Source organism: Plecotus auritus, assembly GCF_963455305.1.
Source record: "Plecotus auritus genome assembly, chromosome: 14".
Lineage (NCBI taxonomy): Eukaryota > Metazoa > Chordata > Mammalia > Chiroptera > Vespertilionidae > Plecotus > Plecotus auritus.
This window is the reverse complement of record NC_137780.1, coordinates 6,664,282-6,678,499: the sequence shown is the minus strand read 5'-3', so window position 1 is coordinate 6,678,499 and position 14,218 is coordinate 6,664,282. Positions and strand designations below refer to the sequence as shown.

The 14,218-nt window shown below is 48.8% G+C and overlaps 1 protein-coding gene across 1 annotated transcript in view; it reads left to right on the top strand.

Moving 5' to 3' along the window:
- The window catches only part of DNAH14 (dynein axonemal heavy chain 14), a gene marked incomplete at its 5' end in the record, with an annotated part of 150,360 nt that overhangs the window by 40,361 nt on the left and 95,781 nt on the right, over positions 1-14,218 (top strand). Inside the window, 8 exons of the mRNA XM_080651070.1 lie at positions 631-705; positions 3,941-4,028; positions 5,667-5,920; positions 7,459-7,690; positions 8,408-8,461; positions 10,959-11,104; positions 12,781-12,849; positions 13,399-13,585. Coding sequence (XP_080507196.1) covers positions 631-705; positions 3,941-4,028; positions 5,667-5,920; positions 7,459-7,690; positions 8,408-8,461; positions 10,959-11,104; positions 12,781-12,849; positions 13,399-13,585 — 1,105 coding nt within the window. The remainder of the gene's footprint in view (positions 1-630; positions 706-3,940; positions 4,029-5,666; positions 5,921-7,458; positions 7,691-8,407; positions 8,462-10,958; positions 11,105-12,780; positions 12,850-13,398; positions 13,586-14,218) is intronic.

The window sequence follows — 14,218 nt, the reverse complement described above, 5'->3', positions numbered from 1 at the left end:
GAGTTTCACCTTTCCACATCTATTCCGAGTAACATGATCCTGAAAGCCAACACGAGATTTTGTGGGTTGAATAGAGGCAGGAAGGGAACTTGCTTGTGGTTGTTGGTGCTGCTCCTCCTGATTCTTCCGTGACCTCAGGCTTGGCCGTGGCTCCCTGGCAGTTCTAATAGCCTAGGTCCTTCCGTTAACACGGCTCCAATCTGCCAGCCGTGGCCTGGGGCTCCTGATGTGCGTGGTTTGAAAAAAGGCTGTGCCCAAGTCCTGCCGTCCACCAGCACCCCTCACTGGCCCCTGATCTAGGCTTCACATTTCAAAGATCCGGCGAGGAATCCAAAAACGCTTTGTGATATAACCCACCTATTTTGTAAATTCGTATTTAACGGAACTGTTCATGTTGTAACTCGATGGTGTTGATGTCAGAATTTCCTAAAGCTAAGTGATATGTTTTGTGTTGTTTTTTGTTTTTGCATAGTTTTCCAAGTTAAGATCTAGAGAAATAAGAGCTGTTACAGAATTAGAGTCCTTTGGCCTGTGAGTGATATAAGTAGAGGAGACTTAATCTACAAGCTCATCATAGGGATGAAACAGGAGTAAAGATAATACTCCACATGGTTATTTCTTAAATTACAGGAAAATTCGTGTAAGAAACGCTGTAGAACAGTGGCTGGAAAATGTAGAGAAGAGCATGTTTGATGTGCTGAAAAAGTAAGTACAATGGTCAGATCCTAAAATATATATATGTATTCTCTCTCTCTCTCTCTCTCTCTCTCTCTCTCTCTCTCTCTCTCTCTCTCTCTCTCTCTCAGTGGCCAGATGATGATGATCTCTGAACGCATAATAATCTGGCCACTTAGTGTATGTATGTGTGTGTATGTGTGTATGTGTGTGTGTATTGGAGGCCTGGTGCATGAATTTGTGCATGGGTGGGGTCCAGCCAGCCTGGCCAGGAGGAGGGGACATGGGCAGTTGGCTGGCCTGCCTGCTGGTCAAACTCCTGGTCGAGGGGACAATTTGCATATTAGCCTTTTATTATATAGGATATACATTGAGTGGCCAGATTATTATGCATTCAGAGATCATCATCATCTGGTCACTCAGTGCGTGTGTATTTGGTTAATTATCTACTAATCTAAGTGGGAACTAGACAGAGAAAGGCATGAAGTGAAATCCTATTATGTCATGTTGATAAACATGAAAATAATCATTTCCACAGTGTAGACGTCAGCTTGAAGGTGTGGCCATGGACAGCATTCGGTGTTTGTGTACTTTGAGATTCTTAAGGGTCTGAAAACTGGCCGGATCGGCTGCTTCCCTGAGACCTGGTGCCCAGGAGGCCTCGGGGAACGGTCCCTTCGCTTCTCTGCGTCTCTGCCCCCTTTCTGCTCCCTGGCATCGTTTACTTGGTTCAGTCTTTTTAAAATATGTTTTTATTACTGATTTCAGGGAGAGGAAGGGAGAGGGAGAGAGAGATAGAAACCTCAACGATGAGAGAGAATCATTGACCCGCAGCCTCCTGCACGCCCCCTGCTGGGGATCGAGCCTGTAACCCGGGCATGTGTCCTGACTGGGAATCGAACCGTGACCTCCTGGTTCATGGGTCGACGCTGAACCACTGAGCCACACTGGCTGGGCTACTTGGTTTGGTCTTTGTAATGTTCTCCTTTCTGTATTTTAATCTGTCGTTGCAATCTGTGTAGAATAAAGGCAGAGCCTCAGAGTGTGCGCATCTAAATTGGACTAGAACAGTCTTTCTACATTTCTAGCTCTTTGCTGTTGGTTATGAGAAAGCCACTGGTTCTGAAGTTTTAACACACTGCGGACCAGTAGTTTTATTGCTAGCTTTACCCAGTGGCCAGATGAGTCTGTATTGAACAAGCACAAAAAACGTTTTACATAAATGTTAAAGGCACGCTTTACAGTTAAATACCCATTGCATTTTGAAGTTCTGTATTACGTGTTCTTACAAGCTTCTATCTTTTTAAAGTATGATACTTTGTAAAACACTGGTACTAGGAAGCGAGAATTCTCGTGATCCGTCCGCAGTGTGTTAATATCTGTGTGTGTGAATGTTATGGTACCACCACCGCAGGCTTTCCGGGGCAGAGCAGGTTACCAGCTACCTGCAGACATAACCACAGGGCTTTCCTTGGCTCCACTTCTGACCCCTGCTGATGTGAGAGGACCAGGTCTCACTCCACGTGAGGTGGGGGTGCTTCTTTCTGTAGGCAGGGAACCCCGAAAATGCATCTGGGCACTTGAGAGACACGCAGATTTTCAGTGGCTGCTCTGGGACTTTGCTGGTTAGACCATCTTATCATTCGCTAATGATGATAGTCCTCTGTCTTTACAATTCTTTTAAAATGTCACCTCCTTTTGATGTTGTCTAGGGTGACAAATTTCGCACAGTGTTGGAAAGTACAGATGCTGGGGAGTATCCTCCCGTTGCTTCTAGTTTTATTGGGAAAGCTGCTCACGATTCGCCTTCACTTCTGATGCTTACGTTTCTGGAAATCGCGCCTTAGCAACGTCTTTAAGTAGGAGGTCAGGGTTCGATTCCCCGTCAGGGCACATGCCCGGGTTGCGGGCTCAATCCCCAGTAGGGGTTGTGCAGGAGGCAGCCGATCCATGATTCTCTCTCATCATGGATGTTTCTATCTCCCTCTCATTCTCCCTTCCTATCTGAAATCAATAAAACGTATAAAATAATAATAAAATAATTAAAGATGTTCAGCCACATCAAAGGACTTCTGCTAGTCTACTGAGAAACTCAAATGCAGTTTCATCTTTAATTTGTGGATATCATGAATTACATGAATACATTTCTTTACAGTGAACTTTTCTTGATATTCTTAGTCCCTTTTTGGTCTACTTACTTTCTTAGGCAACTATGTAACCATTTCCTCCTTTTTCCGTGCCTTTGTCAATTTCTTTTTCTTTCCAGCACCTATTACACATTTTGCTATGTTGTTACCTGCACACCTCCTTAGTAGAGTGTACCTTCGGTCAACACATCGGTATGTGTACCAGTTGTTATTTTTTACTAAATGCTGTTGGTGTACTAGCTTGTCGTAGCTGTTTCCAGGATCAGGAAACATTTGGATCACGATGTGATTTTTAACATTTCTGTGTCATGTTGTTGTTCTTTGAGTCAGGTATAAACATGGATTTTGATTTTTGCCTTTTTTTTTGTTTTACTTTTATTGATATCCAAGTGTTTGATGTCGGTTCTGGTTGGTCGGCACGCCCCGAAGGTCACTCTCTGCCCTGTTGGGTCTGTGTGTCCCGGGCCGCCCGTGCCTGGATTCCTCTCCCCGTGCCTCCACTCTCGTGGGGCAAACGTGAGGCTCTCTCTGTGCCTCTCTAGTTTGGGTAACGTCTGTGCTCCTTCACCGAAAGCCACAGCTTTGGACGGGGGCCGCTCACTGGTGTCTCCAGCCCTCGCCAGGTCCCAGCGACTTCGCTGCCCTTGCCCCTTTGGGCCTGAGGTGGTAACACTGCCCCCTGCTGCTAGACCCCGGTGTCCACCATCCCTGCGGGTCCCCCTAACCCTGCCCTCATCCCCGAGAGTCCCTTTACACTCTCTTCCGGAGACCCTTCGAATGTGCTGTGTCCAGCCATTTTTTTTAGATTTATTTTGATCACCCTCACACTCGGACTCACGTCTGCCGTCGTACTGCGTGATTTCTAACAACGGCTTTGGGTTTGGCCCCACTGGAAACGTGCAGGTGATGCTAACGAGGCATTTCAGGGATATGAAATAGGCATGATCAAGGCTCTGTTGATGCTGTTTGGACCCATACGTGGACCTAAAATTGGAACAACAACAAAAATCAGAGTTCCTGGAGGAAAGTTCCCCTGTGATCTTGTCCCGTTTGATCATTAACTGGCCACGATCAATGGCCAGCTGTAAGTAATAGAAACACATTTTTTTTGTTGACAGATTTGTGAAGGAAGGGATTGAAGACTGGAGCCACCAGCATTTTTCCGTGTGGGTGGTGTCCCACCCAGGACAGGTGGTGCTCACCGTGGTAAGTCAATGCTGCGGTGATCCTTAAGGATTGTGTGGTGGCCACGCTGCCAGGGAAGCAGAGATGCGGAGATGAGCCATTAGGAAGGGCACGCGTGTACGTAACTGACTTTGAAATGCATCTGGAAATAAGATATACAGTTGGTGGACAGATGGACAGATATGTGATAAAGCAAACACCCGTACAGCACAAGGTTAACTGTAGAATGCAGCTGATGGGCGCTTTGGAATTCATCTTCTAATCCCTGTAACTTTTCCAGGTCAGACTTTTCATAGTAAAATCTTGAATGAAAATAGTCCGTACAGCCGAAACCGGTTTGGCTCAGTGGATAGAGCGTCGGCCTGTGGACTGAAGGGTCCCGGGTTCGATTCCGGTCAAGGGCATGTACCTTGGTTGCGGGCACATCCCCAGTGGGAGGTGTGCAGGAGGCAGCTGATCAATGTTTCTCTCTCATCGATGTTTCTGACTCTCTATCCCTCTCCCTTCCTCTCTGTAAAATATCAATTAAAAAAAAGAAAGAAAATAGGCCGTACATTGTTTTCCTGGGGAGACCACTCTCTCATACTGCCTCAGTTTTCTACTGCTGTCATTAAAAAGTCACTGCACACCTAGCTGCTTAAAACAACACCCTTTATTATCTTACAGTTTATAGGTTGGAACAGTGGTCGGCAAACGGCGGCTCGCGAGCCACATACAGCTCACGAGCCGCGGTTTGCCGCTCTGTTGACTAATGAGTTTGCCGACCACTGACCTAAGCATTTAAAAGAGGAACACTGTGGCTCAGTAGTTGAACTTCGACCTATGAACTAGGACAGTGGTCGGCAAACTCATTAGTCAACAGAGCGGCAAACGGCGGCTCACAAGCCGCATGTGGCTCACGAGCCGCGGTTTGCCGACCACTGGGTTAGAAGGACAACACGGGTCTCCCTGGGCTCCGATCAGAGTGTCAGCAGGGCTGCGGTCCTCTCTGGAGGCCCAGGGGAGCCCCGTTTCTTGTCTTTTCCAGCTTCAGGGGCCACCGGCCTTCCTGCCTGGGGCCCCGGCCTTCGTTTTCAAGGCTAGCGATGCTGCATCTCTAACCATTCTTCACATCTCCCTCCACCAACAGGCAGATAAAGGTCTCCAATTTTAAGGATACATAGATTGCATTGGACCCACTCGAATAACTTATCAGCCTCTTGACATATCCCCTGCTATTAACTTCCAGGTCAATGTAACAGGAACCTAGTAGCCGCCTTAAAATAGCTCTGGTGTGTATGGGAAGAGTCAGTGACTGCAGGCAACACACGATGGAAATAGGACTTCTGAGTTCAACTGAGGAAACACTGCTAGTTTCATCTTGGAAGGTTCCTATTGTTATTACTTAACCTCGTGGTTAAGGATACATCTAGAAAGTATAAATATTGGTGATAAGGATACTTCCACTTATTAATGACTAAGTCCCCTCCCCCCGCACACACACACACAAGCGTTAACCAAATTCAATCTCTAACTCTCAAATACATACAAAGGAGTAAGCTCTCTCTTTTACGCACATGCAAATGCATTCATATACACACACCACACATAGACGTCAAGAACACATTTAATTTATAGAATTTATGCTTCCGTCACCATGTTGGCATTTTCCTTTTTCAGAGCCAGATCATATTTTACAATGACTGCACCAAAAGTTTCGCGAGCCCTCACCCGAGAGAAGAGTTGGAAAAAGCCCACGCTGGCCTGATACGGCGCTTGGAGCAGATTTCAGAGCTGGTGGTGCTGGACACGAGCAACGCTCGGACCAAGGCTGTCCTGGGCGCCTTGATCACCCTCTACGTCCACTGCAAAGACATAGTGAGCGACCTACTGCTTAAAAAGGTCTTCAGTGCAGAGGATTTCGAGTGGACAAGGTAGGTAGCTCTAAACTGTAACGCTACATAAAACCGTTTCTCACCTACACACCGCTGGGTCCATTAACTCTGTACCCCAAACTTGGTCAAACCTGAATTGTAATTTTCTGGAAGAATCAATATTGCTAAAATGTCCATACTGCCCACAGCGATCTATAAATTCAATTCAATCCCTGTTGAAATTCTAATGGTATTTTTCACAGAAATGGGGAGGCAGGGGCGGGGTTGGGAATCCTGAAATTTGTATGGAACCGCAAAAGACCACCAATCGCCAAAACCGTGTTAAGAAGAAAGCACAAAGTCGGAGGCATCACAGTTCCTGATCTCAAACTACGTTACAAAGCTATGGTAACCAGAACAGTATGCTATTGGCCTAAAAACAGACACAGATCAATGGAACAGAATAGAGTCCAGAAATAAACCTACACACAGGGACAATCTACAACAAAAGAGCCAGGAATGTATCATGGAAAACAGATACTCTCTTCAGTAAACGGTGCTGGGAAAACTAAAAGGCCACATGCAGAGAATGAAATGGGCCACTATCTTACAACATAAACAGGAATTAACGCAAAGTGAATGAAAGATTTGAAACCATGACACCCCTAGAAGAAGACATGGGTGGTAAGCTTCTTGACATCAGTCTTGGCGATCCGACTCCAAAAGCAAAGGCAAATATATTTTTATTGATTTCAGAGAGGAAGGAGAGGGAGAGAGAGATAGAAACATCAATGATGAGAGAGAATCACTGATCGGCTGCCTCCTGCACGCCCCACACTGAGGCTTGAACCTGCAACCCAGGCATGTGCCGTGACCAGGAAGCGAACCATGACCTCCTGGTTCCTAGGTTGACACTCAACCACTGAGCCATGCCGGCCGGGCAGAATACAATTTTTAAAAATAATTAGGACAAATGGCATTTCTCTCGACTACTTTCACATAAGGATCTTATTTATAATCAACAATGTCTTAAACCACATTCTTTATATATATATTTTTATTGATTTCAGAGAAGAAGGGTTGGGGAGAGAGAGAAACATCAGTGATGAGAGAGAATCACTGATCAGCTGCCTCCTGCACACCCCCTACTGGGGATTGAGCCTGCAACCCGGGCATGTGCCCTGACCGAGAATCGAACCTGGGACCTTTCAGTCCGCAGGCAGATGCTCTATCCATTGAGCCAAACCAGCCAGGGCTTAAACCACATTCTTATTTGAAACCATAATAAGCTTCATAGGGATGATGCTTTCATAAATCCCCCATTTATGTGACATCACACCAAGCGCCATGATGCAGCAAGGCCTGTTCCTCCGAGGGATGAGCACTCGTGTGTGTGGTCTTCTGGATTCTCATTTCAGTGGCTGACACGGTCATTATGAATTTTCCATCACTTTTCCTTTATTTTAATGTTTTGATTTCTGTTTTCAACCAATATTTTATTTTTAATCTTTATTATGTTTCCGCATTTGAAAAAAAAAAAAAAACAACTAAAAATAATTTTGCCCCGATAACATGGGCTTTGAAAATCTCGTTTCCAGGCATTTGCAGTACAAATGGAACGAAAAACAAATGTTGTGCTACGTCTCCCAAGGAGATGCCAGGTTCACTTACGGCTACGAGTACTTGGGCTGCACCCCAAGGTTGGTCATCACGCCGCTCACCAACAGATGCTGGCTGACTCTCACGGGGGCGCTGCACCTGAACCTGGGGGGCTGCCCCTCGGGGCCAGCTGGCACGGGGAAAACCGAGAGTATCAAAGACCTGGCGAAAGTAAGTGGCTTTAGGTCCAGAACAGCAACTTCCTTTTAGTCATAAACTGGAACGGCCCCTGAAACGTACACCATTTCTGTGACGATGTTCTTAACGTTTACCCAGCCGGTTCCGGCACTCGGACCACGCACCAGCTCGTTTCCGATGGCTGCCCTGTGTTGGCAGCTGGGATCTCACCAAGTCCACGTGTGCTTTTTGTTTATTTGCCTGGAAAGCGGTTGTACTAACCAACTGGCCTGCGAATGGTATTTTTATTCCCCTTCCCCTTCCTGCAGGGGCGATCCATTTATTTTGAGCCCCATGCACAGATTTTGCCTTGCCTTGGTGATTAATGGCTGTGTGCGTGTGTGTGTGTGTGCGTGTGCGTGCGTGTGTGTGTGTGTGTGTGTGAGAGAGAGAGAGAGAGAGAAGAGGCAGAAGTACCTGATGAAAGGATAAAGCCCGTGTCGTCACTGGAATGCTTTTTTTTTTTAGTTTTTATTGGTTGGTGTGTTTGAAAAATGACCTTAATGCTCCACGCACTAATTGAACTGTGATGGCATATGTGCTTTCGACTCAATTCCGTTTGCTGAGGTTTTAAATCTGGTGAGAGATTCATCTCTAATTGCAAAAGTTTTCTCAAAAGAATGAAGACACTCATTACTCGGGGAGTTTTAGCCTTAGTTATTTTGTGTCATCACCTAAGAACTATGTTAAAATGATATTTTTGTTTCCCAGTCCTTAGGTAAACATTGTGTAGTCTTCAACTGCTTTGAGGATCTGGATTATAAGGTAAAGCTTATATACCCGGGTGAAAATATTATGCAAATGAAATAATTCATTGGGGATTGAAAGAACAAGAAAGATGTCTTAGAGATATATAAAGTATTAATAGAACTATAAATGCTATTGATAATTTAAACTAATAGAACTATAAATGCTATTGATAATTTAAACTAATAGAATAGAAACTTAGAATGTAATATAAACTTAAAACATCATACAGTTTGCCTTTATTCAACTGAACTACTACTTGAGATTGTGTTTTTCAAACTTTTTGACGGAGATGTTTCCAAATAAAATCTAATATAAATATATATAGATAACAAATTAAGTGTACTGATCTACTCATATAAATCTATTTTATGTGTTCTAATCCTATACATTAACTTACTAAAAAGGCAAGTCATTAAGAACAATGAGGCAATTATAATTAACACAACACTTTGAATCTGAGTTTGTTCTAGATGATTACAGCTTTCTACCAGCCTGTTTGTTTTGCTTGCACATTATCTAAGATACATCTCAGAATCTGAGATATTTACTAAAATTTTACGTGCCCGTCACAAATTTACCCGAAGCTTTAAAACATTTTATTTCGGTATGTGAAGTCCCAGCCTCTTACATTGGATGGCTGTCATTGATTTGTAGTTCACAGCGCATCACTTCTGAGGTCCTGCATTTCCAATCTGTGCTCGCTCAGCTTATAAAACAAATCAGTAACTAAGCGGATGGAGTGATTGTGGAGACACGTACCGAGTAGAGTGCACCCTCCCGGGGCACAGAGGACGGGGAGGGGTGAGGTGCCTGGCGCTCCTGCTTGCTGAGCAAAGCTTAAGGGGGAGCCAAAAACGCTAGTAATCAAGATAAATAAGATTTTAAGGCAGTCGTTTTTAGAATGAAAATTCATGTCCAAAAAAAATCCTATGATAAGCGCAGTATCAGGCATTTAAAGAAAGACAGTTCTGATTCCTATAGTGGGAGGAAGGGACTGACTTCCGTATCCTGGGCCTGAACCGCTCCTTCTCCCTCCCTCACCCCCACTCCCCACCTCACCCCTCTCCCCCCCTCATCCCCTCTCCCCCCCCTCCTCCCCTCTCCTCCCCTCATTCCCACTCCCCCCCTCATCCCCTCTCCCCCACTCCTCCCCTCTCCCTCCCCCATCCCCTCTCCCTCCCGCATCCCCTCTCCCTCCCTCATCCCCTCTCCCTCCCTCATCCCCTCTCCCTCCCTCATCCCCTCTCCCTCCCGCATCCCCTCTCCCTCCCGCATCCCCTCTCCCTCCCTCACCCCTCTCCCCCTCTCCCTCCCTCACCACCTCTCCCTCCCTCACCCCCTCTCCCTTCCTCACCCCTCTCCCCCTCTCCCTCCCTCATCCCCTCTTCCTCCCTCACCACCTCTCCCTCACCCCCTCTCCCTTCCTCACCCCTCTCCCCCTCTCCCTCCCTCACACCCTCTCCCTCCCTCACACCCTCTCCCTCCCTCATGCCCTCTCCCTCCCTTATCCCCTGTCCCTCCCTCATCCCCTGTCCCTCCCTCATCCCCTGTCCCTCCCTCATCCCCTCTCCCTCCCTCATCCCCTCTCCCTCCCTTATCCCCTCTCCCTCCCTCACGCCCTCTCCCTCCCTCATCCCCTGTCCCTCCCTCTCCCCCCTCTCCCTCCCTCATCCCCTCTCCCTCCCTCACCCCCTCTCCCTCCCTCATCCCCTCTCCCTCCCTTATCCCCTCTCCCTCCCTCACGCCCTCTCCCTCCCTCATCCCCTGTCCCTCCCTCTCCCCCCTCTCCCCCTCTCCCTCCCTCATCCCCTCTCCCTCCCTCATCCCCTCTCCCCCCCTCGCCTCTCTCCCCTTCTCTCTCCCTCATCAAACCTGAATTTGATGAGGGAGGGAGAGGGGATGAGGGAGGGAGGTCCCCAGATGCTGTTTGGCCTGACGGTGGTTTTGCCTTGTGGTCTTGTTTAGCTGCCAGCACTTACAGATCAATAGATGTCGATCCCCGAACACTGGCCGCCCGGCCGCCCTGGCCTGGCACCGTCACAGGTGGCACAAGCTGAGTAGCAGCGGGTGCTTCGGCTGGGCCCTCCCCTCCGGCCTGTCCACGGACCCGCCTCGCCCAGCAGCAGCCCAGCCCTAATCCCCGAGTCTGTTCCTAACCGAGGACCAGGAGCGCCTTCCGTCAGGCACTTGGCCACCGCCTGCGGGGAAATGGTCCTAAAGACCTTAGAGGGGAGCAGGGCTCAGTCAGGCACGAGACCCGGGGGCCCCGAGCTGCAAAGTCAACATCGGAGTTGGCGACGGCGTGTTTAGGCTTCAGAGACGGGGCAGCTGACTCGCCCAGCAGTTGGCAGACTGCCCTTTACACAAAACGCCTGGATCGGGGAGGACTGGCAAATGGTGTTGGCTCGGTTCGGGTGAAGGGGAAGAAGACGCAAAAATTAATATCCTGGTCAGAATGTTCACCTGCGTAGTAATTCTCAGTAATCTCCTTTTTTTTTCTTTTTTTTTTAAGATAATGGGAAAATTCTTCTTTGGACTGGTTCAGTCAGGAGCGTGGTTTTGTTTCGATGAATTCAACCAGATCGATGTGGAAATCCACTCGGTGATTGCGTCCCTGATCCAAACAATCAAGGCGGCTAAAGACAGCTACTCCGTCAGGTACGGGCCCTGCGGCCTGCAAGCACGCCCACGCCCACGCCCACGGTCACGGTCACGGTCACGGTCACGGTCACGAAGTGGTTTCTTCCACGGGACGTGTCGGGTGCGGGCGGGCCGCTCACCCATCATGTTTCTGTCCCTTGGCAGGCAATGTGAGAAAGTATTTGAGTTGAAATTTTCTCAGAGCCTTTTCATCTCGCCATGTTTCATTTGAAGAAACCCACGTTTTTTTGTTTGTTTGTTTTTCCTGTAATTCTACATCTTTTCACAAAGCAAATTATGCTGGTCACACGCCCGAGCCCCCTCTTCCTCCGTGACTCTGGGTTAATATACTTCAGTGGGAAAGTCTTGTAACGGTGATGTCTGTGTCAGATGGCTGATGTTTGCTAAGCCAAACGAAAATGGTTTTCCCTCCCGGTCAGTTCAGGAGCCTGTGTGATTCCCTTGGTGGGCACAGCTGGGCGTGTGGGTTTAACGCTCCTGTGACAATGGAACATTTCTAACGCGAGCTAGGGGACATCCACCTCTAACTCCACTTCCCAGGGGTCCAGTCAAACGACTGTGAAGAGAAGTGGGGGTCACCGTGACCCACGTTTCACCTTCCTCGCCACAGCCCCGCCCCGCCCCGCCCCGCCCGGTTTTCCTCAGCTGTGTCCAGGAGTCCTCGGGCTTTGTCCCCCTGGGGTCCCCTCCCCTGCTATGACCACCCTCGTTGGTATCGGCTGTTCATGAAATCACCAGGTGGTTTCTCTCCACTGTCTCCACGGCTGGTTCCCGCGATGGGACGCTCATGTCCTCAGTGATCCCGGAGTTACTGATCCCAGGTGGGCAGCGGGGGGCGGGGGGGGGCCGGCTGTGCTCCCCGCTAAAGCAGGAACTCGATGCCATGGCCACCCTGGGGTCCGCGGCGCCCTCTGGGCGGAGCTCTGGGCCCCAAGGTCTCCCGGGTTCTTTCCCTGGTCGCTCCGCTCAGTCATGTGGGTACCTCCCGGCCGCAGGCCCCACGAAACTCCTCACACAGCTCCAGACGGGAGCGACGAAGTTTTGGCTTAAGATGAGCCTCTCATTTCCCCTCTTACCATGGTTCCTTCCCCAAAGGCTCTGTTTAGGTTTTAATGGAACACAGCCCGAGGAAAGTTCCAAACTCAGGTTTTGGGGTTTTTTTGTTTTTGTTTTGTTTGTTTTTTAAGTTTGTTTTTTTTTTATTATTGATTTCAGAGAGGACGGGAGAGAGAGAATCATCGATCGGCTGCCTCCTGCACGCCCCACGCTGGGATGGAGCCTGCAACCCGGGCATGTGCCCTTGACAGGAATTGAACCCAGGACCCTTCAGTCCACAGGCCGACGCTCTATCCACTGAGCCAACTGACTAGGGCTATTTGTTGGTTTTTTAATATATTTGGATTGATTTCAGAGAGGAAGGGAGAGAGAGAGAGAGAAAGAAACATCCATGACAGAAGGGAATCATTGATCAGCTGCTTCCTGCAGACCCCCTACTGGGTGGAGATCAAGCCCACAGCCCGGGCATGTGCCCTGACCGGGAATCAAACTGTGACCCCCTGGTTCATAGGTCGATGCTCAGCCCCTGAGCCCCGCCGGCCGGGCACAGTTGTAGTCTTAACATGCTTTGGCCTAGAGTTAGTTCTCTTGGTGATGCATGCTGTCATGTCTTGTAGGTTTGTACTGGAAGGAAAAAAAATTCGTATCAACCTGTCTTGCGCAGTATTTATCACCATGAATTACGGGTAAGCATCAGTTCATCTGTAGCAGGAGCGGGCCCACTTCCCTAGGTCTGAGCCTGTAGCTGCCATCCGCCCGCCACTGCTGTCTGAGCCCCTCCGCCGGCCACGCCGTCACCGGCTGCGGCTCTGCACCTGTCCGCGGGGACGGCCTCCCGGTGTGCTTCCCAGCTCTGGCGTTCTCCCTTCCCGGGCAGCCAGGCGGAAAGGGGAGGAAAGGGAAGGGTCAGCAGTGGGTTGAGAAGCTGGTGAGAGGAGCAGGAGGAATGAGAAGGCAGTGCTTCCCGGGGCGGAGGCTGGCAGGGTCAGTCGGTCTCTGCTCGTGGAAGGCGGTGATGATGGAGCAGGTGAACTGTGGGAGGAAGACACGATCATAAGCGAGGACGCTTTGTGGGATGAAAAGTAGGATAGACACTACCTCCTAAACCTGTCTTCAGATAACAGACCGCATAGAACGCCGATGCGATTGTTGGGGGGAGAGTTACATTACGTGGCGACGCGTGTGGAAAGCTGAAGAGGGGTGTTTCTGCGTCCTTGTTTTCTTACGCTCTTTAGGAACAAGGGCCACCTAGACCTCCCCAATACTTTGAAGTCTCTCTTCCGCCCAGTGGCCATGGTGGTGCCGCATTACCACATGATCGCTGAGATCAGTCTGTTTGCGGTGGGTTTCAAGTCTGCAAAATCGCTCTCCAGAAAGCTGGTGAACCTGTACGGGCTAGCCAGCAAACAGCTCTCCCAGCAGGTAACGCTTCCCCCGGGTGAAGGTTGACGATGCAAAGCCTGTCTCGCATCGGTCCGGGAGGGTCCTGGGGAAGGAGTTGGCTAGAATTCCCGTCGGCACATCAAGTCCACGCCCCAATATGGGTGGAACCTTCCCTCCAAGATCTGGGGAGAGTGACCGAGTGTCTGCTATTTTATTTCATTTATTTATTATTCTTTAATTTTATTTTTTATTTTGTTATTTTATTTTATTGTATTGTATTTATTTGTTTGTTTGTTAAATCCTCATCCAAGGCTATTTTCCCATTGATTTTTAGAGAGTGGAAGAGAGAGGGAAAGACAGAAATCGCGATGTGAGAAAAACGCATTAATTGGTTGCCTCCCGCACACGCCCCGACCAGGGCTGGCGATCGAGCCTGCAACCGAGGCACCTGTCCTTGACCAGAATCGAACCCGTGACCCGTCAGTCCGAGGGCTAACGCTCTATCCACTGAGCCAAACCGGCCAGGGCTTAATGCCATGTTTAATGCCTTGCATACTTGTTAACTGTTCTTTAAGGAGGCTTTCAGGAGCACCAGTTTGGGAGAGAAGTGAGAACCTTCGAAGCAAAATGGAGTTCATACGACTGTTCCTCTTCATAGCAACGGCGACCAGT